This window comes from Cebus imitator, unplaced genomic scaffold (assembly GCF_001604975.1).
Source record: "Cebus imitator isolate Cc_AM_T3 unplaced genomic scaffold, Cebus_imitator-1.0 Scaffold199, whole genome shotgun sequence".
Lineage (NCBI taxonomy): Eukaryota > Metazoa > Chordata > Mammalia > Primates > Cebidae > Cebus > Cebus imitator.
This window is the reverse complement of record NW_016107514.1, coordinates 4103554-4122396: the sequence shown is the minus strand read 5'-3', so window position 1 is coordinate 4122396 and position 18843 is coordinate 4103554. Positions and strand designations below refer to the sequence as shown.

General features: G+C 38.6%; 1 protein-coding gene across 2 annotated transcripts in view; it reads right to left on the bottom strand.

Moving 5' to 3' along the window:
* Window positions 1-5508: 5508 nt before the first annotated feature.
* Window positions 5509-18843, bottom strand: part of PALMD (palmdelphin) — a 50565-nt gene continuing 37230 nt past the window's right edge. For both annotated transcript variants that reach the window (XM_017547585.2, XM_017547586.2), the window contains exons 5-9: window positions 13292-13406; window positions 13118-13151; window positions 12894-13007; window positions 10165-11259; window positions 5509-6021 (exon numbers count right to left, since the gene is read on the bottom strand). In XM_017547585.2, coding sequence (XP_017403074.1) covers window positions 5978-6021; window positions 10165-11259; window positions 12894-13007; window positions 13118-13151; window positions 13292-13406 — 1402 coding nt within the window. In that variant the 3' untranslated portion in view covers window positions 5509-5977. The remainder of the gene's footprint in view (window positions 6022-10164; window positions 11260-12893; window positions 13008-13117; window positions 13152-13291; window positions 13407-18843) is intronic.

Here is an 18843-nt window from a genome sequence, read left to right as displayed (position 1 = left end):
TAAAAATAAAAATTAAAAAATTGTATCTGTAACTAAAAAACCTTCCCAGAAAGAAAACTCCAGGTCCAAGTGCCTTCACTGGTGAATTCCAGCAAACATTTGAAGAAGAACTAATGTCAAGAGTACACAAACTTTTTCAGAAAACAGAGCAGTAGGGAACCTTGTCCAACTAATTTTATGAGGCTTGTATTACCCTGATACTAAAACCAGAAAAAGACATCACATGAAAAGGAAACTTCAGAATATATTCCCTGTGACCATAAACTGAAAATCCATAATATAAAAAAGTACTTAATGAAATATTAGCAAATTAAATTCTGCAATGTATACAAATAGTAACACATCAAGGCCAAATGAGGTTTATTCAAAGAATGCACTGTTGGCATAACATCTGAAAAATTTGTCAATGAAATTCATCAGATTAGAGAAAAAAGGAGAAAATCCATTTGCTGATCTCAATAGATGCAGAGAAAGCATTTGACAGAATTCAAAACACATTCATGTTAAAAACTTAGCAGACCAGGAGTGGAAACTTCCTCAATATAATACATAGCATCCAGGAAAAACCTACAGTTAAACCTATAACTAAAATTATATTCAATGGCGAAAGATAATACTTCCCCTCTGAAAAATCAGAACAAGGCAAATAATGCCTGCTCTCTGCACTAATATGCAACGTTGTCCTGAAAGTCCTACTCAGTGCAATAAAACAGTGAAATGAAATAAAGGTCATAAGATTGGGGAAGAAGTAAAGCTGTTTTTATTTGCAGACAACCTGATCATTAAGTAGAAAATCCTAAGGAATGTATTAAAAAAAGCTAAAATAAATTGAACTTATCAGAGTTGTAGGATACAAAGTCATTATAGAAAAGCAGCTTTTAAATAGATAAACAGTTTTTTTAATTCATCCTCCTCCTCTACTTCCTCCTTGCGTTCTTCATTTTCCTCTTCCACCTTTTTCCTGGCAACTATAGGAGGACCTTTTGTGTCATCAAACTTTCCTTAGACTTGTAATCAGCAATATCCTTCTCATGCTCCTCCTTCAGCTTTGCTGCCTTGGTGATTGATATGGTTTGGCTCTGTGATCCCACCCAAATCTCACCTGGAATTGCAATCCTGATAATCCCCACGTGTCAAGGGTGGGACCAGGTGGAGGTAATGGAATCCTGGGGGTCGTTTCTCCCGTGCTGTTCTTGTGATGGTGAGTTCGCGTGAGATCTGATGGTTTTATAAGCATCCGGTGTTTCCCTTGCTGGCACTCCCAGTCCATCTTACCACGCTGTGAGGAAGGTGCATGCTTCTCCTTCTCCTGCCAGAACTGTAAGTTTCCTGAGGCCTCCCCAGCAATGCAGAACTGTGTCAATTAAACCTCCTTCCTTTGTAAATTACCCAGTCTCAGGTATTTCTTCATAGCAGCGTGAGAATGGACTAATACAGTGAGGTAATGATGCTTTTCGCTGTCATTTAAGTTATTCCACATCTTATCCAGCTTTTTTGCCACATCTCTAATAGAGATGCCAGGCTTTGTGAATTTGATCTTGGAGCAGAATTCTGAACAGAGCAAAAAGAATCCAGATGGTGGCCTTTTGTGGGCATTAGGATTCCTTTTCTTTTTGCCTCCCTTAGCTGGTCCATAATCCTGCGTTTCCCAGTCATAGCGTAATGTATCTGCCTTTGCCATTTCATCAAATTTACACTTCTCTTTCTTAGTCATTGTCTTCTATTTCTCAGAGGACTTCTTGGAAAATTCTGCAAAATTGACAGAGACCATGGGTTTTTCTTCTTAGGTTCTTCTCCGTACATCTGCACAAAGAAGGCATAAGCAGAGATCTTGCCCTTTGGTTTCTGGGGGTCACCTTTAGCCATCCTGACTGTATAGTTTGCTGGTCTCTAGAAAAACAATTTTATCCTTACATAATAACAATGAAAAGCTAGAAAAAATGTAAAGACTAACTTGCATTTTGATAGTGTCAAAGTGATGAAATGCTTAGTGATATATTTAATGAAAGGTGTGTAAGATCTGCCTACTATAAAACTACAAGATATTGTTGAGGGAAGTTAAAATTGACCTAAAATGGAAAGACATATCATAGTCATGGATCGGCAAACAATATTAGAATGATAATTCTCTCCCAACTGATCTATAAGTTCAATTCCAATCAAAATGCCAGCTGGCTCATTTGAAGGGGTTTAGAGACTGATTCTAAAATTCACATGGAAAGACAAAGAACCTTAAATGGTCAAAACAATATTTAAAAAGACAAAGTAGCAATGAGCATGCCTGGTGCCCAGATCTTATTTTCCACACCATTCTCCAATAAAAGAAACAGAAACTCTTGAATAAGTTGCTCATTCTAGAACTGGGGAAGGAAATAGATAGAATGAGACTGGGTCATCTTGTAGTGCCAGAAAGTAAGGAAAAAACGAACCAAAATCACTTATAGGGATATGTCACAGGGGCACAGGAGCCAAGTGAATGAGCTTTCACTAGCCAAAGCTGGACCAATTTGAGCAGCAAATTGTGTTGGATTATAACTCATAGTTTGTACCCAGATACAAAATACCTGCTCAGTTATTTTCAGAACTGTCAAGGTCATTCAAACACAAGGAAAATCTGAAAAAGAGTCACAGCCAAGAAGAGCCAAAGGAGACATGACAACTAAAAGTACTAATGGTTTTCTATTTGGGATTTTGGAATTTATAAAGAACATTAGCTAAAGACTAAGGGAATCTGAGTAAAGTTTGAGACTTTAGTTAATAATAGTGTATCACTCCTGGTTTATTAATTGTAACAGATGTACAACGCTAATGTGAGAAGTTAAAATAGAAAAATCTGGGTACAGGGTACATGGTAACTTTGTGCTGCCTTCTCAATTTTTCTGTTAATCTAAAACTGTTTTTAAAGTCTATTAAGAAACAAGATAAGATTGGAGGACCTACCCATACTTGATTCCAATATTTATTATCAAACTACAGTATTTGCCACTATAAATAAAATGTACAATCTACATGAGAGATATGGAGATGAATGGAACGGAGCAGAGAATCCATATGTAGACTCTCCCTTCTAAGACCAATTGATTAGCAAAGGTGTCTAGGTAATTTAATGTGGAAAATATATTGTTTCAGCAAATAGAGCTGGACCAACTAAATGTTTCAGGGAAAAAAATACCTTGGACTTTTATTTCACTTACCCTTCCCCAAAGTTTTCCTTCAATTACTTCTACTCCACTTAACTTGAAATGTCCCATTGACCTAAAATAAGCACTAAATATACAAAACATCAAGATATGAAAGGATGAGGGTGTATGATATCTACCTTTATGTATGACACCTCAGCCAGACTTGATGATGGGGAGGACACTTGGTTCTTTTAATTCACTGACAAATTGAGTCCTCAAATGGCTGTTAGGCATGTGACATTTACCTCATTTTATAGATAAGGATACAGGCTTGGGTAAGTTGTTTGTTGCCCTGTGGCAGACACTGTTGGTGCCTGTGTCATTTCCCCTTGGTCCATTTTTGCAGCACCGTAGCTGCAGTGGACACTTCTAAGTTCAGACTTACCACCCTTCCAGAGGCATGTTCTGTGCTTCTTTCTTCTTTTCACTGTGGGCACTACGGGAGCCTGTGAGACTCTCACACAAGTGCATTCCAGAAGTTTGGGGGAATTTATGCTCCCTCAATCAATGAGGGACTGGAGCTGGTGGATAAATGCCCTAAAGTCCTCTCCTTTGGGCAGACAATGCTGGCTGCTTTCTGTACACTCTTTGAGATTATGGTAGAATTCAGGCCCCAGTGCCTAAAAGCATTGACTTCTACTATGTACCATTATGTAGATCATTCTTTCCTGTGCTTTTCTTCCTGCTCCCGGGATCACTTCTCAAACTACTATACCCAAGTCCTAATTTCAGGCTCTACTTCTTGTTGGAACCAGGAGTGGCCCTACACAGCAGATGCTCTGAATGGGACTCTGGAACTGGGCTGTCCACTCACTGGTCAGAGGGCAATGAGGACTGTGTGATACGTGAATGGTAACAACCTTTGACTGACTTATTGCAGTTACTAAGACTCTCCCTTGTACTGGATAGAGATGAGGTACAGGTGAAAGGGAAGAGGTGGGTTTTAAAGCAGCTTTGCCCTTTACTGGTACAGGGCAAAAGTATTGTCATATACTGACATGTGCTGTGAAGTTGGCTGCTTTTTGATAATTGCCTTAGAAGCCTTGAAGAAAAAGAGTTAGGCTCAGACCAGCCAACTATTTCCTCAGAGCATTCCAGAAAGCCAAACAGGCTTCATGGCAATGTTTAAAGAGACCTATGTCTCTTGTAGACAGAAGGCAAACTGTGTGAAAGTAAAACTCGTGCTTCAATCCTAAGGGTGACTGGGCAACAAAGGAACGTGCGGGTTGGAGAGGTCACCTATTGCTAAACTCAGAGCCATGAAAGGGAAGGAGTCCCTGGACCTGGAATAGGGGTATTTGTTGAAAGTACTTTACTTTAAAAATTTGAACCTTCAGGTTTTGCAGAACATTTCAGGCCACCAGAAGTAGCTCTCTCCTGCTAGAACAGCTGCCCCTTGCTAATCCACTCAGCCGAAGTGGAGGCTTTGCAGGTTAATGCCTGTCCTCCTCAGCATCATCTGCTTCTCTGACCTCTCATTACCTCCAGACCAGTAATTAAGATAAAGTCTGCTCATACATAGTCCCAGAAGGGAAATTCAGTTTCTGTCATGGGAGCAAACAGACTATTTGTGGACAGACTTGGAGGAGCTAGGTAATACGTACTGGCATAGTTCAGGGGAAAGTGTGTAGGAGTGGATCTTGAGGGGTTGGAAGGAGGGACAAATAATAAGGCAAGGTAGGAGGGAATTTATTGTCATGGGAGTATTCCCCTTCAAATTGGGATTGAGTATCTTGGCAAGAACACTTTGGAGTAATATGCTGTAAAGATTCTTGTTAGTTTTAATATTAAGATTCTAACTCAAGCTTGTCCAACCTGCTGCCCACGGGCCTCATGTGGCCCAGGATGGCTTTGATTTGCATCCCAACGGAAATTCATAAACTTTATTAAAACAGTATGAGATTTATTTTGCATTTTTTTTTTTTTTTAGATCATCAGCTATTGTTAGTGTTAGTATATTTTATGTGTGGCCCAAGACAATTCTTCTTCCAATGTGGCTCAGGGAAGCCAAAAGATTGGCCACCCCCGTCTAACTTGTTCACAAGAATCAGTCAAGTATTAGACCAGATGTGTGCTCTCTGAGGGTATGGGGCATCCTCTATCCAGCACCCTGAGGTCATAATCAGTCATTGCGCCACAGGGCTCACATTAAACTGAGTGAAAGAAAGGATGATGATTTAAGAAGGATGAATGTGCCAGTTATCATCTGTGTACTGGCTAGACGATCCAAACCCAGTCCTCAAATCTAAGGATCATTATGGGATGCACATTTTGGCTATGTGCAAGGGTTTGCAGTCTGTACCAAGCCAATTGAAATGATATTTATCAGAAGGATGTACTTTCATAAAGGTATTATTAATTCAGGATGACATATTTACTTGTCAGAGTTGACTATTTCTGTGATGAAGTGAAATGCTTTCCTATGATCTTCCAATCTTTGTATCATCAAAATTACAATGCCAGTTAATATGGTATACTCAGAATATTTTAAATAACTTTATTCTTAAATTTAACAAGCTCTTATTAGAAATGCTTTGGTATCAATACAATAGAAAATGCTGGTTTTCCCCCACTGAATCATATCAAGTAACTGGAAAAGTTACACATTTGTTCTCCCCAGCTTTTTGGGAAATTTTCACAAATAATGACTACTACTTATTCACATGGCTTAATATGGTACACTGTAATGATAACTTTTTGGACTTTAGAAAAAATAAACAAAATATCCAGCAGAGAAATTTGCAAATGCTTCTTAGTGTCTTCTCCAAAGGATGTTTATGTAGGCAATACACCTCTTAGATCACTTTTTTCCCCAGCTTTGCCATTCTCATTCTTAAAGCTGCAATAAAAGAAAAAAAGAGAGTTATAAAAAAATCCTCAATTTTTACACTAAATGACCATTCATAGAATGCAGGAAAGTTTAAACATACCTCAGATGGTTTTATCCAACAATGTGAGCATTGATTTAGTAGCACAAAAAGATAGTAGAAATAATAAGCTATGGTTAACTTAGGGCAGAAGCAGGTTCAGAACTAGAAGGAACCTATTTCTACAAAGATTAGAAAAATTAGTAGAGCAAACACAGCACAAGTGGAACAAATACAGGATTAGTGCACCATTTCCCTGTTAGCCATACAAATATATTCCTACAGGTTGATGATTGTGTTTTACACACATTTCTGAGCTACATACTGCCAAAATAAAAAGGTGGGGACACTTAAACTCTATTTCATGACTGTGTTTGCTTTTAGCTCATTAAATTTCCTTTCCCAAAGGAGCTCTGGCCTTTGGATATACAATAAGAAAAACAAATTTCTTTATGAATGAAACAACATGAACCAGTAATTAACAGTTATTATAAAATGTCTTTGTCAAGATATTAGTGAGTGATTATAAAATGTCTTTGTCAAGATATAAGTATGCTTTAAAATGGCAAATACATCTTTTTGGATATATTCTTCTGCTAATAATATATTGAATGTAGAAAGCATTTTTTTAAAATGTAGATTTAGAATGTATAACACTCTTCTGGTATTCTGGACAAGTATGTTGGTGTTCTATCCTTATTATTTAGGATTTCAGTGTATAGCTGCCTTAGTCATGTTCCAAAAGTTTAGAAATGCTTTCAAGGCACTGATCTAAATATTATAATAATGATCTAATATTACATTCACATGTAATATGGCCCAAGAACCAGCTATGTAACTGATTGCACAATTTTGTTTAATTAAAAAATAAAATGGAAGATATGTTTTTCTCATTTCTGTGCCATATACTGGTTACCCTTTGACGATGGAAATGACCCCATGCCTAAGAAGCCTTTTTGCACAAATATGAGAAGGGATGGGATCTAATTCTGTAACAAGACCATGATCATTTTAATTGTCACTCCACTTATATGAAATATTTCCATTTCAATGATGTTAAAGAGCATTATGTCCCTGAAACTGTAAGAGGGATGATCATTTCCAGTGGCAGGGCCAAGAGTCTTCCCTAGAATTTAGGATGAGCTGAGAGAATGTGCTCTGTAGCAAGCAGGTGTCGATTGCTGGGAGAGGCTGTAGTTACATGGCAGAAGGTGAACAGAAGGCAGAAGGTAAGACTTTATGAAGTTTCCACTGTTGGATTTTATGGGCCTCTACCTTGCCCCTACCAACAAAAGAGAGTAGGAGTGAGGAGCTTTCTAAGAGTCTCAAGTCAGGGGCAAACTGCTTTTTCTTACAGTCATTCTTCACCGTAAAATTCCATAAATCAGGCACATTCTGTGTGCTGTGGACATTCAGAGAAGTTTGCTAGAGTCTGCTTTCCTTTCTCTCCTATTTTCAAGCCTATGGCAAGTACATGGTGTGAGTTCCAGTAAATGCACGGGGCCAGAGCATGTTGGCAATAGAAGGCTTGGTTTAGCAGCTAAAAACCCTGGGCCATCAGCTCTCCTTTTTACTCCTATTTTCTGCTGTTCTGTGATCCCTGCCTCTTCTTCCCATAGCAATTCAGATGCATGGTTTCAGCTGACTGAACTTGGTGGTCTCCTTACTCTCAGTATCCCTTGGACCCCAATGGCTGTTGCAGATTGGCAATCAGCACCAATGGCATGTGAGCTCCCAGAGCTGAGGTCCCCACCACTTCATCCTGGAATGCCACTGACATCTCTAAGAGGACAGAACAGAGCTGGAAGTACAAGACTAGGTTGGTGAGGACTACCAAAGAAAGCCAACTACTACCCCCTGATTGGTGGAGATAGCAGTGAGCTCCCAAGCAAAGCTGGCTGGGGCCATGCAATGGTGGAAGTGTCTGGCATTGAGCTTTATCTTATGAACCTGTTATATTTACATTAGCAGATGGACATAATGTTGCCTGAATTTTCTGTCATGTCTTACTCTGTTCAAAATTTTGACTAACAAATCTTGTCTTTAAAATCTCCAGGCTCTACCTTTTTCCATTTCTTTCTTCTTCCTGCTGTTTTCCAAATTAATATTTCTCTTAGATAAGGCATTGATAACCATATTTTTACTATGGGAAAAGAGACTAACAATTCTTAACTATTATGCCTACCAGGGCTATTTATCTTAAACAGGTGATGTATACCACAGATAAAGGAATTGACCTAAATGGTGAGTTTTCAAGTATCATAAGCATTTTTTGGGGGGAGTTAGGGGAAGCAGCTCAACCCATTTGGTGTTTGTGAAATTGAAATGCATAGGTAGTTATGTATTCTGTGTATATGTATGGCCCCTGAGGGCATATGACACTGTGACTTACTTATTTTAAAAACCCATTTTAAAAAATACACATCAGCTCTGTAGTGTGTATGCTGAATTGGAAAACAGCAATGTAAAACAATATCATGGTGGAAGGCAAGGAATTTGGAGCATTCTGTTTGTAAGATACTTTGATTGATAGTACAGAACTCTGTATTGTTACTTTGTCTGGAATAGGTTTTCCTGTTTTCATTGTTTTAGTTCAGGGGCATGATTAGTGTTGTCTGGAAATGTTAGTCACTTCCTGTCATTTTCCATGGGGTAAATGTGTTGACAAGGTTAGAGGGGAAGAAATAAGGGTGTTCAGGAGGAGCTGGCTAACATCCTAGTTCAGAAACGGGGTTTTATAGTGGATAATGCCACTACTGTTGACCATAAACAGCATGTTCCTCTTTTCTGTCTTCTGTGCTTTTCAGTTTTAAAATGAGTTTAAGATGGCAAAGTTTGATCAGTGAACAAAGCTCTTTCTTAAAATGGAAAGAAACTTAGTATCTGCAACTTTCCATTGTGGGACATACCAGTCAACTCTGAGGAAGTTATATACGTGTACACTTTCCAAAAACTTAGAAATTCTTCAGGTAATTAAATTTATATTTGGGATACCTACTTTAACTACTTAAAATAATGGGAGAGGGTTCATTTTACTGTATTATTGGCAACCTAATACTGGGTTAATTGGGTGTAGAGGAAGAAATATTATTGAATTATGCAGGTGTTACCATACTTCCATACAATTATCAGGTTCTACTGTGAAATTAGGCTGTACTTAATATTTATTGCTTTTTAATGAGAATCCTTCCATTAGAGACATTTAAAATTACTACCCCTAGCAGAAACATAGAAACCATATGTCTAGGTAATTTGATTTACATCTTTAGCCGAGGTGAGTACAGCTATTATAACTGATTTTGTCAGGTTCTTATTTATTCTTTATACATGATAACTAGAATATAACATTAAAGTCATAACAAGGAATCTAAAATTGGGAAGCTATCACTTTTGTAGGAAAAAAGTGTTAAAAGTTATTTTCTATTCAATGCTAAAATAGCTGGTTGGCTATAAAGCTATAAAAATTTTACAAAGAATGAGAAATGCAAATATATAGAAAATAGAAAAGATAAATATGCTAAGTTGGGGAAGACTATGCAAAGTTAAAGTTTATAGAAAAGACAAGATAAAGTAAGGTTCTATTTTAAAATGTAGAAAAATTAGGGAAATAAAATTAATGAAACTATAGAAGTGTAGAGAAACAAGATACAGCAAAGTAATAAAATGCTCTGAAAATAAAATTTGTTTCTTGTATTTTGTTTCAAAATTAAGGCAATTTGTTAACTTATATAAGAAGTTTAAATCACTGTGAGGCATAAATAAAATAGTCATCAGATTCTAGTGGGAAAAGATATGTAATTGATGATCCAACATATTAGTGACCCAAATACACTCACAAGCAGCACCATACCCTGATACAAGATGAAATTCAAGTTATTAAAGTTCATCAATACAATATCAAATAAGGCAATGATTTATTTTTACTTTCTTTATCTTTTGAAATGACTGAATCACTTTACTGGGGTGACAATAATTCCTATCAGCATTAATAAAAAAACTCAGTGCATATGAGTTTTATGAGGTGGTCAAAGAAGCCTGAAAGCAAGACTGTGTTAGCACAAGAGAAGCAGGTCACATGACAGAACAGCAGTGGCATGCCTTGTCATTTTTATTACCTGTTAAGGATGGATCCTCAGTCCCATCTCCAGTTGTCTGAACATCAAATGGGGAATGGTGGACAGGGCTGCCTAAGCTTTCTTCTTGCTCTTTCAGAGATATGGAATTTTTGTGGGGAGATTTATAATTTGTGTTTTCATGAGGACCAGCTTCTAATCTTTTTCTAGGAAGTGGTGTTGGTTTGGCTGGCTGGTACACCTGACTATGAGGAGCTATGGGATGGTAGGATGGTTTCTCAGCTTCTCCTTCATCCTCCTCCTCCTCACCATCAATCACAACCAGCTCAGCATGGATGATCCCATCATATCCTGTCAGAAGCTTCTTGTTTTCTTCATTGTCTTCTGCCTGCTTATACCCCATGAAGATCATTGTCACTGGTTCTGTATCATTTATGTCAGGAGGCAGGGAATGAACGATATTATATCTGATATCTTCCTCGTCCTCCTGACAAGTGGGTGAAGAATTCTGGTGTTCAGATTTCCCAAATACTGTCTCTCTGGGGCTCAGCCTTGCCTTCGGAGAGGGCGCCTTTTTGTCCTGTATGACATTTGATTCTTCGCAAGGAATTAGCCTCTTTTGTGGGGTGTGTACTGTCTCTTCTTCTTGTTGAATCACTGATCGGGGGTGAGGTACTGGCCGAATGGGACTGATATGATTGAAGCTGTTGCTCCTTTCCTTGGAAAGTCCATCGTCCATATTGTGTATGGATTCATTTACATCAATGCCCAGTCCATTAGTTTTAATCTTTATCCTTTCTTGAAAGTTTGGTCCAGGGGTCACCGTTTCTCTCTGTGGGGTTGTAGGCCTATAAAAAGGATTGGCATATACAGGCTCATGATACTCCGTTGGGGATTTAGAGTTTCTCTCTGAGGCTTGTCTCAGAAGTTCCTCTACTTCAACTGGTGCCAGGCCATCGGTGCCGTTGTATGCTGCACCGTGATTAGAACTTACTGCATATACTGACTTTTGCCCATCGTCATACACTTTTATTCCTGTGCCTTTAAAGTCATCTGATGGCAGAGGTATTGAAGACAGAACTGTACTTTCTCCAGTCTTCAAGTCTTTTTCAACTTTAATTTCCATGGCATATAAAGCTGTTAAGAAACAAATTCGATCGTTGATTTAGTTAACTTTTCTTTTATAAACTCATCTGCTTTCACAGTGTTTATTTTTATATTAAGTATACCCTTTGTGTTCTTTTATGTGAGATGTTGTCTATTTTTTAAATTTCTGACTTTACTCATTAATGATGTAATGACCAAATGTAATAACATGGGTTTTTGTGTAATGGTGAATGGAGTTATTACTAAAAAATGGAAAATGTGGAAGCAGAGAAGTTGATTAGAGAAGATAAGCTAATGGTTCCAAATAGTAAAGATTTCATCGAGGAATCAAAAGATAACCTCTTTCCTATTAATAAATTCAATGAGACAGATGTATTTTCTTTTGCATTTCTCAATGGGCAGAATCACTCTCTTCTTTGTCAAGAAGAATGTGTTGCATTATGCATCACAGTAAAGTGCCTAGCACAGTATATTTTGTAAAGTTACATCCTTACTGTACAGGCCAGCAGCCTGGTGAAATTGCAGAGGCGTGTTCTAAAGTTTTCACAATGGAGAGGGCATTTAAATGTAGAACTGGGATGGCAAAGGGAGGAAGAAGGCTAGAATCACACGCTTCTCTTTCTGCCTTGTTTCTTTTCATTTTCACTCCCATTTTCAAGTAGAGGAAGGGCTAAACATAGAGCAATATCAGCTGCACTGAAACAAATGGACTGGAGAGAACTGGGGAAGCTGAGATTTGCTTCATGACCCGGGTAAGATCCCTATGGCTGGAATTTCAACTGGAAAAGTAAAGAAAATAGGATTCTGTGCAAAATTACAGCGTGACAATGCTTGCTTTTGTTGTGTCCCCCCACCTATCTTTTTGAACCACTTTTGCATTTCTTTACCTCCTCTATAGCCTATAGGCCAGTAGTTCCTGGCCTTCCTCGACTGCCCAAGAAAAACTGCAGTATCCTCATATGCACTCTCCCTGTCCAGCTTCTCTGCTTTATTCTCTGCATTGCACTTCCTGCCATGAAGTATTTAGTGAATGCCTACTATGTGCCTAGCTGAACTTGGCACATAGTAGGCATTCACTAAATATTTGCAGATAGCAGTCATTTATTCATTCATTTATTCATTCATTTGTTGAATGAATAAATGACTGCTATCTGCAAATAAAGAATAGCTTTTCCTTCCACTCTAAAATTCAAAGCTTTCCTTTCTGCTCTCATACAAGCCTTCATTTTTCCAGAAGCTTTGAAACATTAGTTTTATGTAAGTCAATCTCCCATGGAGGTAAATAAGGCCTGAACTTCCTGAAGGAATAATTTCGTTTTCAAAAAAGATCTTAGTAACCCCCAAGGAGTTTCTATTGAATGGAATATATCGGGAGAAATCTTTTTTGACCAGGGAAGCTTTGCTTTCAAGAACTTCTTGTTTCTTTCAGGTCTTTATCTTCCTTATCCCTGTCTGGTTTGTTAGGGAATAAAACGCATGGAATAAATGCTATTAATATACCCTCATTATCCTCACCTATGCAGTGACTCACATACCTTAGGGGACTTTGTAAAATGGACCATTGCCTAACCTGGAAGAATAATATGTCATAGCAAGTTGTGAATATTTGACACTGTAAAATCTGAAACTAAGAACATGCCCTTGGACACCGATTTCTCATATACCTTTCCTATTTTGTTCATCATCTTCTATTTCTTCATTTATTTCCTTCCTTAACCTAGAAGGTATGTAGGACTTTGGAAGGTCAGGGATATTAGCATAGATGTCCTCAATTGACTCTGTAAAATTAATATGAATTCAAAATACATTTAGAATATATTTATAACAATGGGAAAAATTTCAAATTACCAAAAAACTTAAACATAAAGTAAGTTATTCAAAAACATACCTTCTGATCTTTCTTTCTTTTCCACCTTCACAGACTATAAGAAAAAAGAATTCTCCATGATTAATACAGTTTAAAAAACAGAATCTAAATGTGGATATGCTTTAAAAAATTATATAGTATTTGTTGATTCATTTTTGAGAGAGAATTACAGTTTTAAAATTGGGTAATGCTCACTCTTATTATGTCTTCTGTGGTCCGCTCAATTGACTTTAGTTTCTTTAAAATGGCCTCTTCCTTCGTTGAGATTTGCAGTTCAGCTTTTTCAAGATCTTGGATCTCTTTCTCAAGCCTGACAACAAAAAGATACACTTTTTTTTTTTTTTTGCTTAACATAGCACAAATGCAGAGTTCTCAAATATATCTTCCCCATATATAAACTTGCCTTGGAATATGCATGTAACTAGCCAGACACCTTCTAAGAACATAATGTCACATTTAGCATCACACCACACATCATACTTAATACATGGAAGGTACCTAACGCCCGACTTTGAACAATTTCTAAGTTTTCTTTTTTTGACAAAGGAACATATTTGGTAAAGCACTTGACCTTTGCTCCATTTTCTTCATTGTAATTACTAATGTTACTTCCAAATAAAAGAGACTTTAAAATACAGAGACATAAGTTTAAAGATGTACCGAAAGAAATGGTATATTTGTAGTTATTACGCAGTTCACCAGTTTTTCATATCCAAGTCACCATATAAATTATTTGGAGAAAACATTATTAAACTGACTTAATAATCATAGCCATTTAATACTTAAAATTCTTGCATATTCTGTCATTGAAAATGACACTTTGATTTAATTTCAGTTTCCTAAGAGTTGGGCCATATTATAGTGAGTAGGGTAAAGAGACGTGGAAATGGACCAAATCTAGGCACAGTAGCTTCAACTGCTGCTGTTTCTAGAGACTACTTTTTCTGGGGGGAAATAACAGGCACATATAGCCTGACACAGTATAAGTAACTAACAACGACAAAGAGACAGACATTTGAAATGGGACGGTTGCAAGCATTCTGAGCTGGTACCTTGGCCAGCATACAGCTGCATGTCAGATTCAAATAAACTCCAGGGGGCAGCATTGTGACCTCTGCTCTATAAAAACATACAGCCACCGGCAATCACGCATGAAGGCTGGCCCTTGGCAGTCACGTAACACACATAGTTTCTCAGCCAAATACACTAAGGCTCTAAAGTCAGCTGCCTCAGAGGATGGCTGATTAGATTCAGCAGCTGGTCCAGGAGATGACAGCTGTGGATATTCATGTCAGCTAAGAGAACTGTCAGTTTTCTTGGCTTCCTTCTTGAAGATGGTCATGGGCCTGGCAGCTCAAAAACGCTGCACTGTTGTCACGCCAATAAAAGCCCAAGAGATGGTCAGTTTGCTAGCTCTTTGCTCATTGCTTCAGTTTCAAAGTTCTTACTTTGCTGCTTCCTCTGGCCATTGGTAGTTTGCCATTTATAACTGAGGTTTTCTTGCATACCACAGACCTTTAAGTGAAATAAATGGAGTAACCTCTGGTTTTTTAGAAGTTACTGAACTGTGACTGCCATTTTATTGAAATTCCTCCATATCCATGGCAGCACCTTTACCCTTCAGCAGAGCTGTGGGGATATATGTTGGTCCAGTTTGTTAAACGGGAAAGCTCCGCACTGAAAGTGATAAATCCAGGTGCGGTCCTGTCTCTGCTACTTACTTCTTATAAAAGCCAATTCTTTTAACCTCTCTGAAACCCATTTTTTACCCTGTACAGATATTTGGTGACACTAAGAGATGATGTATTTGAAAGCACATTGAGTACAGTTGATATCAGATGCAAGTTTGTTATGATATAATTTTTAAAGGTTTTCTGCAACACACTATGTGTCATTCCCACAGGGTCCTTACCTAATTTGCCTCTTAGAGACAGTCTACAAAGGGAAGTCTTTTGGTAGAAGACAGGAAGGTTCAAATCATTGCTGCAGGCAGCTCTTGGACATCAGAACCTAGCTGTGGAATCTGGCGGACCTGGGTTTGAATCCTGTCTCATCTACCAGTTTCCTGTGTGACCTTGGACAAGTCACCTGACCTCATAAGACTCAGTGCTAGGCCGGGCAAGGTGGCTTATGCCTATAATCCCAGCACTTTAGGAAGCTGACGCAGGAAGATTGCTTGAGCCCAGGAGTTAGAGATGAACCTGAGCAACATAGTGAGACCTCAGTCTCTACAAATAACAAAAACATTAGCTGGTCCTGCACCTGTGGTCCCAGCTACTTGGGAGTCTGAGTTGGGAGGATTGTTTGAGCCTGAGCAGTTGAGCTTGCAGTGAGCCATGATCACACCATTGCACTCCAGCCTGGGCAACAGAGTGAGATCTAGTCTCAAAAAAAAAAAATACTTGTTGTCTTTATTGATTCATTCTTTTAAAAATATTTACTTAGCATCTACTTTGAACCAGGCACTCTGCTATATGCTGGGGATCTTACAGTGACCAAAACAAAGTCCCTGCATTCAAGGAGTTTACATTCTAGTGGGAGACAATACAGGAGCTGGCAACCTTTTTCTATAAGGAGCCAGATACTAAATATTTTAGGGTTTGCGGTCCACATATGCTTTCTGTTGCATATTCATCTTTTTTCCCATTTTTCTTTTGTAGCCTTTTAATAATATAAAAACATTTTTTAGCTATGTCTGTACAAAATCAGGCCAGGGCTAGATTTGGTCCTGGGCCATAGTTTGCCAACCCCTGCATTAATAAATGTGTAATAGAATATGTATATATTGCAGACACACACACATATATGTGTATATCTATATATATAGATACATGCACACACATTTATGAAGAAAAAACATTTCTGATGAAAAAGCAGGATGGGGCTATAAACAGCAGGATAAGAGTATAGAGAAAGATGGGGAAGGGGGCACTACTTCACACAGTGTGGTGAGGAAAATTCTCTCTGATAAAGTGTCATTTGAGCAGAGACAGGAAGGAAGTGAGAGCAGGAGACATGAGGGTTTCAAGGGGAGTGTGCTCCAGAGAGATGGAAGAGTAACTACAAAGCTTGGGGGAAGAGCTGATGGAGTAGAAAGGTGAAATGAAGTCAGAGAGGAGGCAGATGGCCAGATATACAGGGCCTTGCACATGAACGCCTTTTGGGAAGCCATGGGAATTTTGAAGAGACAAAACATGGTATGACTTGAAATGTAAACAGTTACACTGGCTGCTGTGTGAAGACTAGACCGGATGGGGCAAATATGGAGGTCAGTTGTCCTAAAAATGTAGATGAAGATGGCATAGTCCAGATGTTGGTTGCCAGTAGAAGGGTGAGAAGTGGTTGGATTATGGAAATATTTGAGAGAAAGAGCTGCCAGAATTTGTTGATGATTACATGCAGGGGATAAGAGAAAGGGAGATGTCAAGGTGATTCCAATGTTTGTGACCTGAATCATTGGAAACATGCAAATACAATTGGCTGAACAGAAATCTGGGAGACAGAACAAAGGGGATTTGTGGGGGATGTGTTAAATTTGAGACAATCACGTGTGATATGGATTGGATGTACAAGACTGGAGCTCAGAGAAATCTGGGTTTAAAGATATACGTTTGGGAGTTGGTATTTATACATTTGGGAGTTGGTATTTATAACTTTCCTAGAAAGTGAGGGAGATAAGAATTCCAAGGACTGAATCTGGGGCAATGAAACATTTAGAGGTCTGGCCAATGTTAACAACTTCATAGGGCTTTCTTTTCTTTCTTTCTTTCTTTTTTTGGAGATGGAGTTCTCTCTCTGTCACCCAGGATGGAGTGCCAGGGTGCAATCTCAGCTCACTACAACCTCTGCCTCCTGGGTTCAAACAATTCTCCTCACTCAGCCTCCTGAGTAGCTGGGACTACAGTATTGTACCACCACACTTGGCTAATTTTTGTATTTTTAGTAGAGAGATGGGTTTCACCACGTTGGCCAGGCTGGTCTCAAACTCTTCACCTCAAGTGATCCACCTGCTTCCACTCTCCAAAGTGCTGGGATTACAGGCATGAGCTACTACACCCAGTGACTTCAGCTAGTTTCTTCCTGTCTCTGTCCTTTTCTTTTCCTGGGGCACAGAGACAAAGCTCTTGGTCTGGTTGGCCATTGACATTTTAGGGAATTTTGAAACACACTGGTGTTTGTTGTTGTTTCTCTCTGAAGATAAAGCCTTGGGTAATGTAATGCCTCATGATTTGTCTTGAGAATATCTTTAGACTAATATGGTAAAAATGTGAGGTTGAAAGCCTGCAAACCTCATCAGCATATCTGCTAATGAATGTTTTTTTGAAGGTTTTCAAGTCAGTGGGTGAAAGTTGCATTAATAAGCGGCTGTGGTCTCACAATACATCATGACATGTTTGTGAAAACTAAACATGAATAAACACCTCCCTCCTGTTCTTTATCACTTAGTCACAGCCAACTCTGAGTTAAAAAGGATAACTAGGAAGCATCTTGGTACTATTTACTTAGAATCACAAACCTCTGACAGGAGATGCCTACTGATGTAGAACATTTCTTAAAATTTCCACCTCAGTGCAAAACTTGATTTCTTATTTTTGTGTGTTGATTTGATACTTCTAATATTTACGGACAATATAAATATCAGATGAATGTTAGAGATTTGCTGCTCTAGAAAAGCTTTCTGAAGGATCGGAATGCCAATGGAAATGATGAGGGGCTTAGAAAGTATAACTGAGAGTAAGGAATTGGATGCTGCCCAAACCCTCCAACCCCCTCCATTTGGTCAGAAGTCAGTGGCAGCCTAGCAATAGAGAAGAGGAGGTTTGACAACCCCTGCACCAGATAATACACTGAATTTTTGAGCACTGACTGTCCTTAAGGAGCATAAAACAGAAATTGCAACTACTAGGCAGGGCAATTTTTGTATATCTAGCACAGTGGTTCGTAACCAGAAGCGATTTTGCTCCTTGGGGATATTTGGCAAAGTCTGGAGACATTTTTGCTTCTCATCACTTGGCAGGGGGAGGAGGGGGGTGTTGCTGAAAGCTAGTGGGTAGAGGCCAGGATGGTGCTAAATGTCTTGTCATGCCCAGAACAGTTTCCTCACAGCAAATAATTATTTAGTCCAAAGTGTCGATAGTGCTGGGATTGAGGAACCCTGGGTACCGAAAATAATACCTGGTGTCTGAGCACAATGGCTTATCCCTGTAATCCCAGCACTTTGGGAGGCCAAGGTGAGCGGATCACAAGACCAAGAGTTCGAGACTAGCCTGACCAATATGGTAAAATCCCATTTCTACCAAAAATACAAAAATTAGCTGGGCATAGTGGCACAAGCCTGCAATCCCAGCTACTCAGGAGGCTGAGGCAGGAGAATCGATTTAACCTGGGAGGCAGAGGTTGCAGTGAATTGAGATTGCACTATTGCACTCCAGCCTGGGCAACAGAGTGAGACTCCATCTCAAAAAAAAAAAAAAAGCCTGGTATAGTATAAGTTCTTGATATGTACTGTAAAAGGAATTTGTTTTTATTCATTTCTTTGATATTTTAAATTTTCTCATTATTTCTTCCCATTCCAATATACATACACGTTTGTGTATCTATTCTTTTCATTGTTCAATGACCATTCATAGTTAAGAGAATATTCAGCCCTGATTTAAAGCTTAAACAATGCAAGACTTAAATTAGGGACTCATTCCTAATCTCTTTCCAAAGGTAGTTTTGGAGAAGAGAAAAAATATGGTAAGTAT